A 16,787-nucleotide genomic window follows, 5' to 3' on the forward strand; every position below is an offset into this window, starting at 1 on the left:
ACTTTGTTTTCCTTTTTCTCAGCATTTCCTGAAGGCTTTACTTTTAAAAGAATCCTAATGCTTCTTAATGGCAAAGGAGTTATTTTCCCAATAAAATATCCTTACATGTCTTCTGCTCAGAGCATGTGTGTGCAGGAATGATGATATGAACCTATGCCACAACAAATGTGTAAAATTACATATGAATCTTAGCGTTGGGCCTGATTCTGAAAGGATAATTTTCCTTTTTAAACCCATAAACTACTTGGCATTGACATAAACCGGAGAGAAAGAACAACGCACATGGGGTGCAGTTCCTTTCTCTCTCTTCCAGCCTGGAAAGGAGGGTTGGATGTTGTGAATAGAGGAGGGCATCAGTATTTTTTTTCCTTTCCTACAAATAAACAATGACAAAAGCAGTCATCTAAGAAATAAAATGCCAATAAAGCAAGATCATAAATAGAAAAATGAATAAATAACATTTATTTTGTACAAAGCGGCCATCAGTGTCCGAGAGTCCTCAGCGGACGGAAAGCACCCCGCGGGCAGGGCCTTGAGGCCTGGGCGCCCTCAGGGCAGCAGGAGGGACCCAGCAGCAGCTCGCCCGGGCCCAGCAGGCCGCCCGGCTCCTGGCCAGGGCCCTTGTTCTCAGTCTAGATGCGCACTGCCAGGAGGTGTGCTTCGTCCTCCGAGAGTCCGCCGAAGCAGAAGTCCTGGCCGAAGACGGCCCTGTGGCTCCCTTGCATCCCGGCGCTGCGCTGCGAACGAGTCTTGCCGGGTGGTTGCAGGACCAGGCTGACGGGGCAGCCGACGGCGCAGCCGGATGCGGAGACGCCCGCTGGCCGGACTGTACTCGGCAGCCAAGTGCACGGCACCGGCGGCGCGATCCAGAGTTACGGTGCTTTCGGCCTCCAAGTGCTCGAGCTTCGAGCTGGAGGATGACAGAGGGGGCGTGGAGAAGGTCCGGGCCGGCGACCCCGAGCCGGCGCTGCACTCTTCGTTCTCGTCCTCGTCCCCACTGGACACAGAGCGGGCGCGAACCAGGCCGCGATTCCTCCGGGCCCTCAGCGCGCGGCTCAGCAGCCCTTCGGAGGCGCGCAGGAGGCGGTGGCCGCGGGGACGCGGAGCGACTGTGTTCCGGGGCGGGCGAGTGTCTTCGGGGGCCGTGGACTCAGGGGCTCCGCCAGAGGGGCGAAGGGGGGCGTCTTCTTCGCAGCCGCCAAACGTGTGGGCGCGCTGGCGGAGAGCCGATCGGGCTGCTTGCGGCTGCAGGAGCACGGCGGCTCTGGGGTCCCCAAGGAAGAGCGACTCCTTGCGGCGGGTGTGCGGGCTTTCCAGCAGCGCGCAGAAGCCGTAGGCGGTGCGCGCGCGGGGCAGGTGAGGCAGCGAGAGCGCGGCTTGCGACCGCGGGTCCCAGTCCGTGTGTCCTGCGCCGTCGTCGCCTTCTCTGGGCCACAGGTCAGGCTCAGCCGCGCACCGCCGGGGCAGAGCGGCGGCCGGGATCGAAGAATCGGGCGCGCAGGGCGCGGGCAGCCGCGGCGGGATGCAGAACTCAGGGATGCGGCCGGGGGTGAGCACGTTGAAGGCCGGCTCCGTGGCTGCGCTGCCCGCTGCTGAGGCGCGGAATTTCCCTAGAAGCCGCATCCTCAGAAGTCTGGCTGCTAGTGGCGGAAGAAGCGCTCCTGCAGGAGAGAGAAGCTGTTGAGTTTGGGCGCTCGGGGATCCTGGAGACAGGGCTGGACCCCAACCCCCGGGCCCTCTGAGGGTATCGACGCGCCTACCACCCCGGCCAGTCTCACCGAGCTCTCGCGCACCCACAGACCCTGCCTTCCTTCCATTCATTGGTACTGCAAACTAAATAAATGACAAACTAGAAATCAGACCTTTTGCTCTTCCTTGCTCACTGTGGGTCAAGAGTTGCAAGTTCAGTGCCTGTTGCCTCCAGGTAGTGGCTGAGGCGTCAGCTTCAGCACTGTGGCCAGGACAGTGGCGCCCTGCTCTTATACCGGTAGCCGGAGTCCCGCCCCCTGGCTGGGATCCCGACTCCTGCCGGCCCTGGACAGCCCGCCTCCCCCGCCCCGATTTCCCGGAGACGCTGGGCGGCCCTGCAGCACTCGTGGGTGTGCAAAGCTGTTTCCGGAGCTGTCACCCTCTGGTGCCTGGGACCTGCATCTGCTCCGCGTGCCCTCTGCGTGCTCAGAGCTCCTGACACAGGCCTGCGAAAGGTTGTAGGTGAAGAGAGGACGCCTCATCGCCCTGCCAAGGGACAATGGCAGCTGAAAATGATGGCGGCCTCTTGGAGAAGGTGAAACAGGATGAAGAAACAGAAAATTCCTTTTTGCTAGGAGCTAAATTCTGTCACCCTGAAAGTGACTTACACGCCCTAGGGACTTGTTTTCTACCTCCTCCACACGCCTGCTGTGTATAGACCAATATGGTTTCCATGGTATTTGTCTATTAGTTATTTACGTGTCTCCCTCTTTTGGAAGATGGCTTCCTTAATAGCATAGGGCCTGGCTCAGACAATACCATAAATAGTGGTGAGGTGGGTGAACTGACGTATGCAAAATTTTCTGAATGACTCTGTAGTCAGGTTCTGCCTGTCATCTTGACTGTCACAAAAGATGAGGTTTCTGGCTCATGCCCTAAAAATAACATTTGATATTTCCAAAGCCAGCCCTTTTCTCTCTTCTCCAGCATGTAGGTATGCAGTTAGAAAGCACCTTACGGAAAATGTCGGTTGCCTCTTTCCACCCCCAACTTTTCTGAGATGAGAAAACTGAAAGTCCAGAGGAACTTGAGGAAATTCCATAAAGGTTAAATTAAGCTAATTAATGGCAGGACCTGGAACTAGCAGTTTCCTGTTTATTTCTCTTTGTGTGTGATGCTTCCTGTTATCAGAAATGCCCTTCTCTGCCTTTTCTTTCTGTGGGAGCTCCTGCTTATTTCCCACAATTTAGCCAGACATCATCCCTCAGGGACTCTTTTCCCAACCTCCCACCACGATTCATTAGCCCCTCCTTATTCCCTCCATACACATTCTGTGTAACACCATTGCTGCATTTCCCATGTTGCTTTAGAAGTTGTGATTTACAAGTTTCTCTTCCCTAATAGACTATGAGTTTCTTGATGACAATGACTGGGGCATCTCAACCAGCATGGAATTTGGGGGACCTATTATGAATATATGGAAAATATAAAAGTGCTACGACCCAGAACCTGGGTCTGCCTGCATCCCACTTGCCCTATCTCAGAACAAGCAAAGCTGTCTTACTTATCTTTTATCCAATTTCAGCACCTGGGGATACAATGCCAGGCAAAGAATAAGTACTCAGTAAACATTTGATGAATTTTATTGTGTTGAGCCTAATCTGCAGGTCTTATGACCATCAGGTGTTTTTAACCACATATCTCTCTAATTGTGTTATTCCATTTTGTTCTTACAACAAACCAGTAAGGTGGACATTGCTTCTGTTGACCAGATGAGAAACCAAGGCTCAGGTTAAGAGACTTGTCACTCAAACTATTTATCATAGCCCAATATGGTAAGTCCTAGCTTTCTGCTCATTTGAAAGCCTATACATTTGAAAATGTAACATTTAAAACCAGTTTATGAAAAATATATGAAACAACTTTAAAAAACCCAAATTCCTTCCTTGTTCACATTGAAAGAGGTTCAAAGAATTACAGAATATTATTACAACTAAAAGCTTATCAAGCTAGCAAATGAAAATCAAGTTTAATAAAAATGGTCTCCACTTTTTTTCCCAGAGAGCATCTAGATTCTTCCCATCATTCCTTTTATTTTGTTGTCTGTTCTCCCATACACATCTACATACATTAGGTACTACTTCGTGGTCATTTTTAAGTGCTATAAAATTGTCCCAGTTAACTTGCTTTTCATATTTTATGATGTCTTTTGAGAAATAGTTTTAAAATTTTAATGTGTTAGATGTATCCATTTTTCTTTTGTGATTTTGCCTAACAAATAAGTCCCTGCCCCAAGGTCATAAAGATATTTTTCCTGTTCTGATATTTTAAACTAAAAGTTTTGCTTATTCGATTTTAGGTTGTTAATACACCAATGAGCAGAAATTTCAATCAGTGTTCTCCGAAGGTGCAAAAGGCTTCCTTAAGAGGCTGTATGCTCCCCGTCTTTGGAGGTATTCAGGTAGTCTGGACCAACATGAGGTAGGGATGTTACAAGGAAGATCTGAGGCTCACATGGATGTACAAACCATATTGTCTGTCTGGCCATCTAAGTACAACACAGTATTGCTGCAAAATAATCCAACATTTTAAAGTTTATCTAAGAGGTCACCCTTTCTTAACTACACTTAACTTACTGACCCTTGCTTGAAGCCACAGCTGACTCTACCAAATTATCTAAAGCAGGGGTATCAAACTCATTTTCACCGGGGGCCACATCAGCTTTGCAGTTGCCTTCAAAGGGTAGAATGTAACTTTAGGACTGTATAAATGTAACTACTCCTTAACAGTTAAGCAAGAGCTTGGTGCTGCTGCTGGGTAGAAACAAGGTGCTGGGCTGGATAAAACAAGGTGGAGGGCCAGATTCAGCCCTCAGGCCTTGTGTTTGCTGACTGTGACCTAAAGTTACGGGCAAGTCAGCAAATGCTGTAAGCTGACAAGCTGTGTCACCTGTTGGTAACCGTGAAGAATGAGACGTAAACAACCTGTATAGTTAGTTGTCTGCCTTGCAGCATAACAGTGCTCTAAACTCACGGTGGACACTGGGGACTGAATGTTAATCATTTTGACTTTTCACTACTAGGCACAGAAAACACAGACTGCCTGGGTTCTTACTCCAGCTCCATCACTATCTAGCTGTATGAGCTGGGGCAAATTTCTTCATTTACTTAAGCCTCAGTTGTTGTTTTTTTTTCATCTATTCTGTGAAGATAATGGTTACAACCACATCCGACCTAGGGTTATGCTGATTCGTAATCCATGTAAAGTCATTATGAGACAATGTCTGGCATTTATTTAGTAAATCTTACCTATTTTCTTTTGCAGGTAGTAGTAAGGTGACAGTAGTATTTTGTCACCAAACTCATTGTTATGATATCAGGTTAAAAGTTTTAGACACAGACGAGAACTTAAACAGGAAGAATGACAACTAAATTTAGTGGGCACCTGTTCTGAGTCACGCCCTTCACAAAAGATCCCTTACCTAATCCATCAATCCTGCAAAGTTACAATTGCCTTACTTTTAAAGATAAATTTTGCCTCAGAGACTTTAAATAACTCTTCCTCAAGTTACATGCTTGGTCTGTAACCACAGAGTGAGGATCTAAATGCTGATGCAAAAGCCCAAAGTCTGTGATGTTAATGCTGCCTTTCAGAAGGTACTTGAGGTTCCAACAAATTTATGGGCCTGTCACTGGGCTGGGCTGACTACAGTGAACAGAGTCCCCTTTCTTTATATAGTCAGACATTTGTCTTTGGTCATAGTTTCCTGGTCTGTTGTAAGTTGACACCATTTGTATGTTTCAAGCCAGGTGGGGGTACACCAGCTTGAAGAAACTCCTTCTTCGCCACTGTGTTTGATTGCATGACAGAGACCAAACAAAGCAATAGAGCTGAACTGTCCAAGTTGAATGAAAAATGGATTCTGGATCTACTGGCATAGCAGGGATTTCCATTTCAGAAGAGTAGCTAATATTACCCGCCCCCCTCACATTTGGCACCTTGAGGCAGAGTTCTGTTGTAAAGGAGAACACAGCATGGTCCCGGGGGTCTGTGTGTCGTGCACATACCTTTGAGAGCAGCAGGGCAAGTGGAGCCACAGAAAATATTGCCTGAATTTAAAATGTTAGCAAACCAATGGGCTAACCAATGTGCTAAACAACAAAGCTACCCACATGGGGTCCTGTTACATTCTAAATCACGAAAGACCCTCTAATGATTAATATAGAACACTTTTTGCTGCCCTTTATAAGTGAGGTCTCCAAATAATATGACATGTTTGCATCCTAGGTAGCCAAAAAAATCATGAAAAAATCTTTATCTATCACCAATAGAACTCAATACTATGTAATATGTATTATCTTTGGAAGATGTTTCATACAAATAAATGCCTTCTAAGTTCATATGTCATCAAAAGTGCATTTTATTATAATGCCCTAATATCATTTCAAAGTATACACACTGTGAGACAACATACGCCTCAAGAAGGTTTTAATGCAACATTTACATACCAGACACTAGGCAAATAATGGCATATTTGTTCCATGAGCAGAAACGAACAATTCAAAAAAACCTCCACATGACAGAACCCATCCAACCCACACTCGACCACAAACACACACTTGCCCTCCCCGTCAAGAGACAGGCAAACGTCCTGTCACGGGACCCTTGAGCTCATGGCCTCTGGCTGGTGTTCATTCATCTTCTACATGAGAATCCTCCTGGAATGGGATCTGTGGACAACAGCAGATTTAATAAGTTAAAGCATAGCTGTGTGTGATTGATCATTAACATCGATGTTATAAAAGACTCTAAGCTCAGAAAAATTAAAAAGACTATAAGGATGGAATTGTACTAAGGGATCCCATTTCAGGGGAAAGTGTATACATAGCAAACACTGTGGGATGTCCACAAAAATGTTCCCAGCAAGTCGACTCTAGATGGCTGGATTACAGCTGATTCTAACCTTTCTCTATTGGTATTTTCCAGATTTACCCAAATGAAGATGTGTTATTTCTATGGTAGCCTACCTCCCCCTAAAGAAATAGATGCTTCTGGTGAGAGATAGAACTAAAGCTCCTTTAAGTAAACAATACATTTGAGGAATCAGTTGCTGAAGACACCAAGATGGAGTCTTTATTTATTTAATTTTATTTTTAGATTTTATGTATTTCATCTTCTTTTTATTTCTAGTTTAGTTTCATAAAGAAAAAATGATTCAGTCGATGAACATTTAAAGTTTTATCTTTCTTTTGAACTCTTCTTAATAATAATTATTATTCTTTTTATTGTTGTTCAGGGTTAGTGTATTAAGAGTTGCCTCTTCAGAACCTGGTTACTTAGGAAAAGATAAGTCTGGGCAAAAGAAAAAGGCTTTAGACACCCCACAGGGCACATGAGTTCCTTCAAAGCTCAAGAAAAAGCAAAAAGGAAAGAAAAAGAAACCAACACTACCTGGTATCCGTGTAGAGCCATGCAGCTAAGGGTTGGATAAGTAACGCAAATATGTAGAAAGGGGGAAACCAAGACCCACGGACCTGTGAGAGGACCTGGCCCAGGGCGGTGCCCAGTCTGCAGGGGACTGAGCCTCAGGCGTTCGCACCCGTGCCCATTCCCCAGGAAGAAAATCAGGGTCCCCAGTGACAAACACTTTAAGAGAACTAAATTTAGGAGGTACTTTATGAGTGACATGTCATTGTGATTTGGGTTATTTTGTTTCTTGACCTTTAAAAATCACCAGGATCATAATTACTATGCAGTTAATGGTTACTCCAGAGAGGTTCATTTGAAAAAACACAAGCTGGTTAAAAATTGATTTGAAGGAAGCTCATCTAGGGAAAGCTCGTTGCCTCCAAATTTCAAATCTGTCTTCAGGGCAGAGGAAAAGAAAAACCTGAAGCCTTCCTAATTCTTAGTTTCTTTAGTTTTATGGTTCTTATCTTTCTTTGCCTCTCTAAAACATTCTGGCCCTCCTCACTCATAAAGCCTTACATTCTTGAAGAGATATTAAATTAAGATTTAAATGAAGATTAATAAAACATTCTTTTGTACCACAAATTAAAAGAGACAGGCTTTGGAACACTGCTTTAAAAGTACTATATGTCTTGTGGTTCATTAAAAGGGGTGTCAACTAAGACTACTCATGCACATCTCACTTCCGTCAGTCACCGTGGCAATCCAGACCTGGAGACCACCAGGTGGGAAAGGGAGGAAGCTGAGGAAGGAGGACTCGATGTATCAGGGAAATAATAGCATGAGATGGAGTTAAGAGGCAGATTCTGGCTCTACCACTCTATGAACATCTTAGATATTCAACAGGTTAATTAACCACATGTAATCCCTCAGCAACCCTATGAAGGAGGTATTATTAGATATCAACCCATGTTATGGACAAGGAGATGAGCCCAGAGGACAAAACCTTTAGAGTAATTGCCAGGATATAACGACTGCTATCTAAGTGTCAGGTACATGCACTTAAAGGGGCCCTTAAGGACAACACCTAGCCAGTCAAGACTATACCTTGTCTATTTCTGAAGAACCATGTCTCAGCCAGTGCTGCTTCTGAGCCATGGAGCCAAGTCTTCCAATCCTGAAAAATCAAGCATAGTTGCCATCAATTAATTTCCAGACAAGTACAACTGACATCCTCACCTTATTTTTCATGCCACATGTTTTAATAGTTGTGCTCTTTTTTAAAAAAGGATCTGTTTGGGGAGTAGTACTATAGCTGAGGAGATGCTGCCACTGTTGACTTAATTTAATCTGGGCTATATACAGTACGTGAGCACACAATGTTCCTTTTCAAGTATTGTGTAGCACTACTCTAGAATAGGGGGCTGGCAAAGTTTGTTTGCTTATTTGTTTTTGTTGGATTTTTTTTGGAAAGGGCCAGTAGTATATAATCTGAGCTTTGCTGGCCACATATGTTTCTGTCACTGCTGCTGCTACTTCTTTTCACAGCTCTATAGCCACCTGTGTGATAAAGTAAAAATCATTTTTAGCTCAGGTGGCTAGACCAAAAATGTTTAATGTAAGCTAAGAATAGCTTATAAAGGGATGTTTAAAAAAAGTGACAGACACCGTATGTGTCCTGCAAAGAATAAAATATTAACTATCGGAACTATTTACCACAAAAATATTTACTGCAGAAAATGTTTATTGACCCCATTCTAGACGATTACAAAATAAGGCTATTATTCTAAAAAATGTAACTTTGCGTTCCCAAGTTTTATAGTCCACAGACCTAGTCTGTTTTTTCAAAACAACAACACAATCATCTCAGAAGATACAGAAAGGCATTTAACACTCAACGAGTTTTTTAAAAAAGTACAAATGATGAACCCTAACATAAACTATGGACTTTAGTTAATGATGACGTATCAACAGTAGTTTTGTTTTTTAAAATAAGATTTTATACTTAAAACTCCTCACGTGAGGGTGGGGGTTCCAGTCCACCCTAAAGTATAGATAGAAGGTTCTCGTAACCTCTCCCCAAAGCCTCCCCATCCCTACAACTTACTGTGTCTCAAAGCATTTGTAGGGAAGCATTTTCCTGAAGTGGCAAACCGCCTGCTGTGGGAAGTGGGGAGACTCCAGGAGCTGGCTCCCGTGGGAACTGCAAGCTCTGTGAGCACAGGGAGGACGATGCGCTTGCTCAACAAGGGGCAGCTTGTGTCCTGGCAAGTCAGTGCACAGTGACAGGTGGAGGTTGTGTCTCTGCTCCATCAGCACCTTGGATCTTAAGGAGGAGCCCACCTGCTCTCTTCCTGCCCAGATTAACTGGCTCTTCACCTCAGCAGGCTCGAGTTCCCCGTCTTTTGCACGGATGGAGGTCCTTGGATTCTCTGCCCCTCATCCCCACTCTGATACTCCCTCTTCTTCCTCCTACACAAAGCCTGGTTCATTTCTGACACAATTGGTTTCCATCTAAGTCCAGCTTTGATCTCACTTTCCTAGAGAATTCCAACTAGTACCTCTGAAATCTTTAAGCTCAAACCCCTCCCTGTACAAATGAGGTAACAGACTCCGTGAGGTAAGGTGACTTTCACAGGGCCATATAGCTCATCATTATACACCCACATTGACACTGTCAGCAGTTGGATACTCCAGTGGCTAGTGTAAACATTGTCCAAGATTTTTAGTCCTGATATCAAATGTTCTGTGCAGTCATCAGGCCTGTACATTAAGAATTTCACCATCTAAAAATATCAAAACTACTACTACAGACATGTTAAGAGGGGCCTTCTGGAAGCGATAAATTTATTCCTGTTACCAAATCCAACTTTTTGATTCTAAAGCACTTTTAACTTTTTAGGGTAATGAAACCCCTTATAGGACATTAAAGCTGTGGGGACACTGTCCACACAAACATATTTACATAGAAACATACAATGTCGCCCTAGCAATTAAATGCGTGGTACACGACAGTGAAAAGTGTTGATCTAATGGTAGAAATGTCAGCAGTATCTGCTGTGTGTATAGGGGATATTTTAAAATAGCTCTTAAATCATAACAAAAATTTGCAAATATTTATATAATATGACAGATTACAGAGCATATTTAATCCTCACAACAACCCTGTGAAGTAGGTTTTAGTATCCCAGTTGTACCCATGAGGATACCACAGCCCAAAGAAATGTGGAGATTTGCTGAAATTCACATGGCTAATAATGGCAGTGCCAGAACTAAAACACGAGTTTTTGTTTTATTTTTTCAAAACACCTTCACACCCTAGCTGGTGTGTCTCAGTGGACTGAGCCGCTGCCTACGAACCAAAAGGTCGCCAGTTCAATCCCCAGTCAGGGCACACGCCTGGGTTGTGGGCCAGGTCCTCCCTTGGGGGTGTGCGAGAGGCAACTGGTCGCTGCTTCTTTCACATACAATGTTTCTCTCCCTCTTTCTCCCTCCCTTCCCCTCGAAAAAGTAAATAAATATATTTTCTTAAATCTTCACATCTAATATTTTCAATTTTAGAACAGGGTCTTCGCTAGCTACCCAGGGGAAACACAATGGCAAGCCCTTTCAACAAGTAGTTCTCTTTAAAACTGAATGGCCAGTGTGAGGGGGCTGAGACCAGAGATTGGAGTCCATCATGCTATTTATGGTTACACCCTCTGTGCATTGCTCCCAGGCAAGGACAGCAGAAAGAATGTCATCAGAACTGAGGCTTTGAGTCCAGAAACCAGACACCATTTAAAGGAAAACAAAACCAAACCAGATGCCCAAAGTACTAAAATATGTAATTAAAATTTTGATTTTTTCCTACCATGGTTGTGGATTATCTTGCCTTCCCCCCCAAACAACTGCAAGTGAGTTGGGACGAGAGCCAAAAGCATCTTGGGAAAGCCAGCACATACACCAAAAGGGAACTATGCGAGTCAGAAAACAAATTTCCAAACTTCGTAAAAAATTAAGATGCTGGGGAACTTGTTAAATGGTCATAGAGAAATGCATCCGGTGGAGGAGAGCGGAGTGAGAACCTCTAATCAATTGATAACCCAGCAATTTCAGAATCTCCACAAAGTTTCTGACCGTGTTCTTGATGACTCAGAACCCCTCCTTGGCCATCTGCTCAAAGAACACACATGGGTAGACCTCGTGACGTCATGTCATTGTTGCCCAGGTGCAGAGCTGGGCTAGATCAGTGGAAAGGAAATGCTATCCAAGGACTGTGGCAATTTTGTCCAACTTTTCAGTTTTCAAACTTCTCAGTGCTATTGTTTTAGTAAAGATATCTATCCAGCTTAAAGCACTGTCCATTACAGGACCTTAACAAACCAAATTCTCTTCAAAACATTATGTAAATAACAAAAAAGAGCCAATGTCTTTCACCTGGCTTCGTCTCTATGGGAGTGTCTGTCTAGCCAGTGACTTAGTTTGGGGTTCTTTTGGGCTCTGGCCAGGCAACCTTCAGTGCTCCCCACAACCCCTGCCCACTGATTAGCTTCATTAGCAGCAAATGCCTTCAAAATTGACCACGTAGGAAAGGGTTTCCTAGACCCAGACCTAAACTATCAACCTGGTTTCCCTCAAACTCTTTAGAAACACAGCTGTTCTTCAACTTCTGCTTTACAACGCCAAGCTCAGATATATAACAAAACTTGACTGTCTCGGAAGGCTCATGTTCTGGGAACTTTCTGTACCCTGCACCTGTAAAGTTATGGAAGTTTTTAAGTAAATACCTTGCACTAAAGCACCTCCCCCAAGAGGCTCTCCCATCAAAGGGTAAAAAACTGGAAGCTTGTTCTGTCCCATGTTCAGCCTCGGCAAAGACCCTAACCCACCCTTCAATACCGGTGGTCTCTTCTCCTACAGGAAGGGCAGATGTTCTAAGGTCATGGGTCTTCCTGGACTTTAGAGACCCATCTAAGTTTTCCTTAATGTGAAGATCAATAGATCTAAGGTAAGTGAAAGAAGCAGCAATACCTAAGTGTGTCATCTGACCACCCACGGAGGCAGGGCCCACCAATCCAGTAAATAGAAATAATTAACTTCCTTTTCCCCTGGCCTTATCCCAATGGATGAGAAATTGCCATTCAGGTGTTTTCTCACCTATTCTCTGGCTTCTTCAAAATCACCCCAAAAGTTCTTCCAATTACCATCAACATGGGAACTGACATTTCCAAGGGTGCGTATCCATTTGCAACCCGGATACAGCTGGCACTTTGTCTTTCAGCACACAGCCCCAAAGCCCCTCAGCACACTGCTGCAGAGAGGCAGCCCCAAAGGCCCCAACTCCCACCCTAAGGCTGGGGAAGAGTTGTGCTCCACATCCTTACCACACATTCCTCATGTGCCCCCCCCCCCCCATTATCTGACCATAATCCAACCTCACACAGGGCCGATGCCGCTACAAGCTCTCTCTTCTCAGCTCTAATCTGGATTCCAAAGGTTTTGGGTCTCCTCAGATGACTTTGCAATTGGAGCTTCAAAAAGACAAAAGTCGGACACTTACGAAGTCAACCGCAGGCTCCCATAAGAATCCAGCACTCTTTGCACCTAGCTTAGCAACACAGAGGGCTGTCTTCACTGTGGGAACAAACAGCTCACGCTAACTTCAGGCACTTTGGTGATGCTAGAATGGAGGGGAGAGCTAAGGTATGAAAATAAGCAAATCACCAGAAAAGGTTTGTGTTTCCAAACATAGATGTATAACCGACGTCATACACCTAGTATATTCCCCGTTCGGGAGAGGATTTAAGCAGACCTTGGAGATGCCTTTTACAGCAACTACCTGCCTATGATTCATCTGCTCTAACACCTGCATTTAATCTTAGGATTGGATCCCAGATTTTTAACACCCCATAAAATTACACTTTGCTGTTTAATTGTTTCTGCAATGTTGTTTCTCTTCCAGGCCCACTTACAGAGACAGGGCGCTAATTCAGGAGAAAGGAAGAAGTAATTTTCTTCTAGTTCCACACATGCCCCTTTGGGCAGAAATGACTATCCAGTGATGTCCCACCCTCCTTTCCTTTGGGTCCCTGATGACTGTGGTAAGTCTTCTTTAATGACCATGACCATGGATACGAACATTCGTATATAGACTTAACCTATTCTAAAAGAGGTTTTAAGAGTGCCCCCACCCCAGTTGGTCTGTTTCATTTTGGAGGTTGCAGCTTCAGAATAACGGCCCCCACTCCCCCGATGCCCAGCTCTGGTGAGCACACACCCAGATTCAGTCTATTATCATTTGAGGATTCCAGCGTAGGATCACCACTAAGGTTTTTCTCATTAACAGACTTTAGAGCCTCACGCACCTGGCTTGACCTATTACAGAATGCCTGCCCTAATTAGAAAGCAAACGCAATTCTTCCCCCAGAGAGGGAACTCACTGAGGGCCAGATTGAAAAAAATTAATCTCTTGAACCTAACAGCACCCTCAACTGTTCAGTGATTTCTCCAATGACATCAAAGTAACTTAGAAGTCATTTTGAGAATTAGTTTTCCTCCTGTCTAGTGAGAAGGGCGGTGGGGGTGGGGGATTCATTGTTGTACCCTAAGAGACAAGATATTGAGAGGTCTTTGGTAGGAAAAAGGAACAAAAGGAAGAGTTATGTCCTGGGTGGTAGAAACCTTCGGGCTTGTCTGGTGGTGCAGGCTTCAGTAAATTGACAACTTGGCTCCCAAGGAGATGGCTCAAACAGCAGAAAGCCTGTTTTCTTGTGGTCAGAAAAGCTGGCTAAAAATGCCCAGCCTTGAGCTCAAGCGATTTGTCCAGTTGGCAGCCCAAGCTCGGCATCTATGGGTGTATCTACAAATTTTACCCAGTTTAATATCTACTGTATAACTCCCCCCCTGCCCATGACACGGTCTGGAATTTTCTAGAGGTCCCCTCAAAGGCCACCACATAGGCCAGTTACATTGTACAAGGTTTGTATAGCTCAGACCTAATCAGCCTAGAAACAGAATTTTCTTCCTAAGTCCACTTTCACCACAAGAATATATGGCTCTGCTATGGTTCAAGTCCCAGGCAACAGTTTAGGTTTTGGGGACTCTAACCCTACAGAGCCTCCCGGGGGCTGCTGCAGTGTGAGGGCACCTGGTCAACCTTGACTTATACCACCCCTGGCGGAAAGACCAGCCTAACTGAAGGAAGCCAAGGCGGGGTGTGGCCAACGCTTTCCAACGGCCGGCAGCGAGGGGACCTTCGGTGCCTGGTCTCCCAGGCAACTGGGCGCGAGTGCCTCTGGGGATGACAGGGGCTGAGCCAATGGCTTGCAGCCCGGCCCCCACGTGAGCGCCCTGAGCTCTGTGCACCCCGCGATGCACAGTGCAGTCGTTGGTGCGCCCTATGGAAGCTCAACTGCCGGCAGCCTAGGGACTCGGTCCCGCGGCTGTGTCTTCCAACGGCAGCTTCCTCCGCATCTCCCCACACAACCACTCGGCCCTGCGAGGGCCAGGGGCCGATAGGGTGCCAGATTAGCTCCAAAATGGATACAGCGAGGCAGACTCGTAATCCTCCTCCTACCCTCACCAGCCCTTCCAGCTTTGTTTTCTTAATCTGAATTGGCTGAACAGCCTCAGGCTTTTCAGATCCTGGAGACAGGGCAGGTGCCCATTTCTCTCCTCTGAGTTCTCCCAAAAAAGGAAGTCATCTCTCCATTCCCTTCCTCACTCCATCCACCGGGGCCCTTCTATCGTGCCTCATCTCACCCTCATCTGGCGATAAGGAGGCTCTGGCAGAGCAAAGGTGGCCGCCCTGCCACACCCCCGTCCTTACGGCTCATGTTTGAAGCATCCTGGGGCATTTGTTCTGGGGTTCAGTCTCATGTGTCTGGCCCCGCTTGGTCTTTCTAGCACTTTCTGTGCCATCATTGCATCTCCCTCTCTTGGGTCTCAGTCACTTACCACCTATTCTTTATATTGCTGTTCCTTCAGGCCCCAAGTGCTTCTGGTCACAGGAAACAGTGCTCCCTACTCTCTTTTGTGCTTGGTTTATTAAACGCAAGGCATTTAAAAGAGGCATCTTCCACTTTATAAGTGGGGTTTAGGGTATCAGTATTTAGTCTGTCCATGGACTTTACAGGGCCCCTGGAGTCCAGCTCTGAGGTCTAAGGCCACTTTGCTTGCCTACCTCCCCCCAGCTGTTTTGCAATGTGAATGGGCTGACTTTTCTTGCTGAAAGAAACTATGTGATGGGTGTTTAAAAAAAAAGCAACCCTATTATATGGTATTGAACAAGAAATACATTTAAAATGCTTCCAAAAAGCTTAAAAATAAAGAACCGAAAATATGATACAAGAAAGAAGAAATGGCAGTGTTACAATGAGCTAGGATGAATACATTGTGAAAAAGTCAAAAATGTGTATATAACTAGCAATATAGCAGCTAAGCGTATCAAGCAAAACTATTAGACATGCAAGGAGAACTTGATTTAAAACTACAGTTATGGTGGGAGACTTAAAAATACCTACTCATGGTCCTAGCTGGTGTGGCTCTGTGGATTGAGCGTCAGCCTGCAAACCAAGGGGTTGCTGGTTCAGTTCCCAGTCAGGGCACAGGCCTGGGTTGTGGGCCAGGTCCCCAATAGGGGGTGTGCAAGAGACTAAGAAAAGTATGTGAGGGGGAGACTACAACGAGGGTCTTACTTCATTAAATATGACATAAAGAAGCTCCTTAAGAGAGCTTCCAAAAACAGGTCTTGGGAGCACAGACAAGTCTTTGGGACAACTCAGCCAGGGCACTGCTGTGCCAGAACAGAAGGGGCAATTCTGAGCTCTCAGGTGCTGGACAGAGGTTGCAGGGTCAGCTGCAGAACTCTGCCTCTGCCAGCCGGGGCACCAGGGCAGAGTGGGCCCCGGCTGAAAGGCTCTGCTTGCTGGGGAAGCCAGCAACAGAAACTTCAAAATACACCATGGCTCAAATTTCCCTCTTTAGGGTGCGAGGATATACAAAGAAATAAAGAAATGTGAACTGACTGAATGATGTTCACATATTAATTTAATAAACAGAAACTACAGGCAGTATCCTGGGGTATCACTCCTGCCGTCAAATGGTGTTGCTTTTCTTTGGCTGCAGCTGCTAGAGCAGACATTTTCCTTTCAGAGGGTATGGAAACCTCACAGCTCAGATATATGGGAGTTTAGAACTGATTTGGGTCCTCTCAGAAGCCAGCCCACGGCCCCAACGTACAATTTCTCAGGTGCAGCCAGAAAAGCCAGAGTACTGCCTGTGGTCTGGGACTCAGCCCCATCCCTAGCCTATACTCCTCTACATACACACACGCAAGTGAAACTCGTGTGTGTATGAGAACTATCTGTAGATACATCTAGATAATGTGTATATATATGCATATACACACACACACATACATATGAATGAAACATTTCAACATATGTGTTTTCAGGGCACTGGGAGAGGAAGGAGTGAGATATGGTGTCTCCCTTAGGGGAATGAATGCACATGCCTTTTACAGTGGGTAAGGGTTGCTGATGTGATTGGTTTCATCTGAGATTCCTACCTGTAAGTGGAACCACCAAGATGGTTTATCAGAGTGATTTGACAAAGCCTCTCCCCAACCTCACTTTCTTCTGTGATCAGTGGAAATAGAGGTTAACATGAAAAGCCCTAGAAGAAACACCTCCAGGTGATCAAGTCTC

General features: G+C 45.5%; 1 protein-coding gene across 1 annotated transcript; it reads right to left on the bottom strand.

Annotated features, from left to right (window-relative positions):
- Positions 1-434: 434 nt before the first annotated feature.
- Positions 435-1,966, bottom strand: LOC114492201 (C2 calcium-dependent domain-containing protein 4A-like). Its single transcript, XM_028506360.2, has 2 exons — positions 1,863-1,966; positions 435-1,661 (listed from the first exon to the last, which is right to left on the bottom strand). Exon 2 carries the CDS (start codon positions 1,621-1,623, stop codon positions 628-630), a length of 996 nt encoding a protein of 331 aa, XP_028362161.2. The 5' UTR covers positions 1,624-1,661; positions 1,863-1,966; the 3' UTR covers positions 435-627.
- Positions 1,967-16,787: the final 14,821 nt, after the last annotated feature.

Source organism: Phyllostomus discolor, chromosome 1, assembly GCF_004126475.2.
Source record: "Phyllostomus discolor isolate MPI-MPIP mPhyDis1 chromosome 1, mPhyDis1.pri.v3, whole genome shotgun sequence".
In the NCBI taxonomy this organism is placed as follows: Eukaryota; Metazoa; Chordata; class Mammalia; order Chiroptera; family Phyllostomidae; genus Phyllostomus; species Phyllostomus discolor.

What these genes read in the sequence shown, in the direction of transcription:
- LOC114492201 (XM_028506360.2), bottom strand. Translation starts at nt 1,623, where the DNA reads ATGCGGCTTCTAGGGAAATTCCGCGCCTCAGCAGCGGGCAGCGCAGCC.